The sequence below is a fragment of the Prosopis cineraria genome, unplaced genomic scaffold, assembly GCF_029017545.1.
Source record: "Prosopis cineraria cultivar Desert tree isolate PC_DT_omini unplaced genomic scaffold, ASM2901754v1 PC1, whole genome shotgun sequence".
NCBI lineage: Eukaryota > Viridiplantae > Streptophyta > Magnoliopsida > Fabales > Fabaceae > Prosopis > Prosopis cineraria.
In genome coordinates, this window is record NW_026555332.1 from 30,120,758 (window position 1) to 30,123,165 (window position 2,408).

Consider the following 2,408-nt stretch of genomic DNA (forward strand, 5'->3'; position numbering starts at 1 on the left):
TTGTAAATAAAAAGATTTCTTATTGTAAATAATTAGATTTTTTTTAGTGACCTTCTATTATTAATTTTATTTGGTTCTTTTAAATTTTCTCGAGTACAATTATAAATTCACATAGATTCGTTTTAAAAAATAAATTTCTTATCGTAAATCATTGGATTTTTCTTATTACATATAGACCTTCTGTTGTTTTTTTTTTTTGGCACATATATTCTCACTCATTAAAGGTATTTCAGTCTTTCACTTCAAAAATAATTAAATTTGAGACATGTTGGACCTATAGAGTAATTATGGTTTTTTATATATATGATTCTCCTTTTTTTTTTTTAAATGAAGGGATTTATAAAAACTAAAACCCATATGTATAGTATAATTATTATTTTATCAACACACCAAAAGACTGAAACGCCCAGAAAAAGAGCAACATCAGATAAAATTATTTTCAGGGTATAAAAAAAAAAAACCGAGAGGGTGAGATATTATTTTTGAAGAATCGGATTCACTTGACAAGAAATTTATTTATGGATAAGGACTACAACACATCCATTCGAAAAATAACAGGTACGTATTTTCAGTTTAACAACACATCTTATATTAGTCATTGGACGCGATCCTTCATGTTATCTTCTACTTATTCCAGATTAGTGTGACGAGATCGGACGGCTTCAGGACTCTCACCCAAGGTTTCACCCAACTTGTATACTACCATCTCAAACAACACAAACAAAGCTCCTTCGTACACACTCCCCATCGGAAGCAACGGTCGTGATTTCACCTCCCCATCCTCCTTATCGTCGGCCATCGTCTGTGCCGCCACGTAAGCCACCACGTTCGCGTGCTTCACGCACGACCCAATCTCCGGCTGGGCCGTCAGCAACAAAACTCTCCCGCCGTATGATCGAGCGACGGAGCAGAGGGCGTCGACGGTGGAGAAGCCGCCGGGGCCGGCGGAGGCGATGAGGAGGTCACCGGCGGTGATGGGAGGCGTAGTCATGTCGAAAACAAAGTGAGTGGAGAGGCCAAGATGGGCGAGGCGCATGCAGAGGGCTTTGAGCATGAGGCCCTCGCGGCCGACGCCGTAGAGGAAAACGGTGCCGTTTCGAGCAGCGATGACGGCGAGCTCGGTGACCAGGAGGTCCAACGGTGGTGGGTAGGGAGTGGTGGGCTTGGAGAATATGGAGGCGATATGGTTGCAGATTTGTGAGGCTAAGGAGGAGGTCTCTTCTTCGGAACGTGAAGCCATTTTCGATCCCTCACTTTGATTTGATCCGCGAGGCTAAACTCGTTCGTTGATTTAAGCACCATCGTGCTCCGGGTCCAGGGGAGGAATTAAATATCTCTCTGTTTATTTTATCGTTTTTCTCTTTCTTTCTGGGCCAAAAAGTGTAGGCATTGGATTTTGCGTGAGTGTAAATTTGGGCCAAGCAATGTGTGTTGGAGGCAAACCCAGTAGACAGTATAAAAGTTCAATAAAGGATCCAATGCTCTTGTTTTGCATGATTTTACTTTAACTCCTGGTCTCACTAACGAGTTCATATGGTCAAATATCATTTCCTACTGATTTATTTGTTTGGGTTTTGAACTGTTTAGATTTGCCTAGTGAATATATATGGCAGGAATTTGCAGGTCTTGCTTTGGCTACAAGGTCTCAAATTGGTAAGGCAACCTTGGAATCTACCTCTTATATAGGAATGCATGTTTAGTGTTTAATAAAATACTTGAAGAGGATCAAGTTTCAAGCTTTATTCCTGTTTGACCGAACATAATTTGGTGGGTATGCATGATGACCAAAACTGTGAAATGTTGGTGCTTTGTGTCCATTCTCATGTTGATTTCAGATAATTAAGTGATAATGGCGGTGTCTTTTGCTCTAGTTTCAGAATATAATTGGATGGATGTGTGTAGAATCAAGCTTAATTTGACATTGCATCCATTGTATATGTTTACTCTAGTTGTCAATTATAAGGGGCTTTAATTATGCATTCCTGTTCATTATAAAGTGTGTTTAGACAAATTTACCTAGATGCTACAACAAAAAATAAAATTTACTCATGTACTACACTTTACAAAATATTTATCGAAACACTATAAATCTAAAAATTGACATCAACCAAACTGATTTTTTCATAATATTCTGACATATAACTTGATATATATGAAGGCAACGTGTGTTAAATGCATTCCTGTCGCCTACTTAGCCTATTGTTCCACTCCCACCTTTTCTTTCTTCCAGAAAACAATCCCCCCTTCCATAATAATATATATTATAAATAAATGTACATATATAACAAATTAATATTCATATATTTATTAGTATATATATTTCAAATAATAAATATAATATATATTTTTTATTTTTATTTTCAATATTAAATATATATTATACACTCATTTATTATTATTAAAAAAAT

At 36.8% G+C, this 2,408-nt stretch overlaps 1 protein-coding gene across 1 annotated transcript; it reads right to left on the reverse strand.

Annotated features, from left to right (window-relative positions):
• Positions 1-495: 495 nt before the first annotated feature.
• LOC129292342 (uncharacterized) lies at positions 496-1,336 on the reverse strand. The gene has a single exon (XM_054929914.1). It carries the CDS (start codon positions 1,238-1,240, stop codon positions 629-631), a length of 612 nt encoding a protein of 203 aa, XP_054785889.1. The 5' UTR covers positions 1,241-1,336; the 3' UTR covers positions 496-628.
• Positions 1,337-2,408: the final 1,072 nt, after the last annotated feature.

Excerpts from the sequence above, each read along its gene's own strand:
- LOC129292342 (XM_054929914.1), bottom strand. The coding sequence starts at position 1,240 with ATGGCTTCACGTTCCGAAGAAGAGACCTCCTCCTTAGCCTCACAAATC.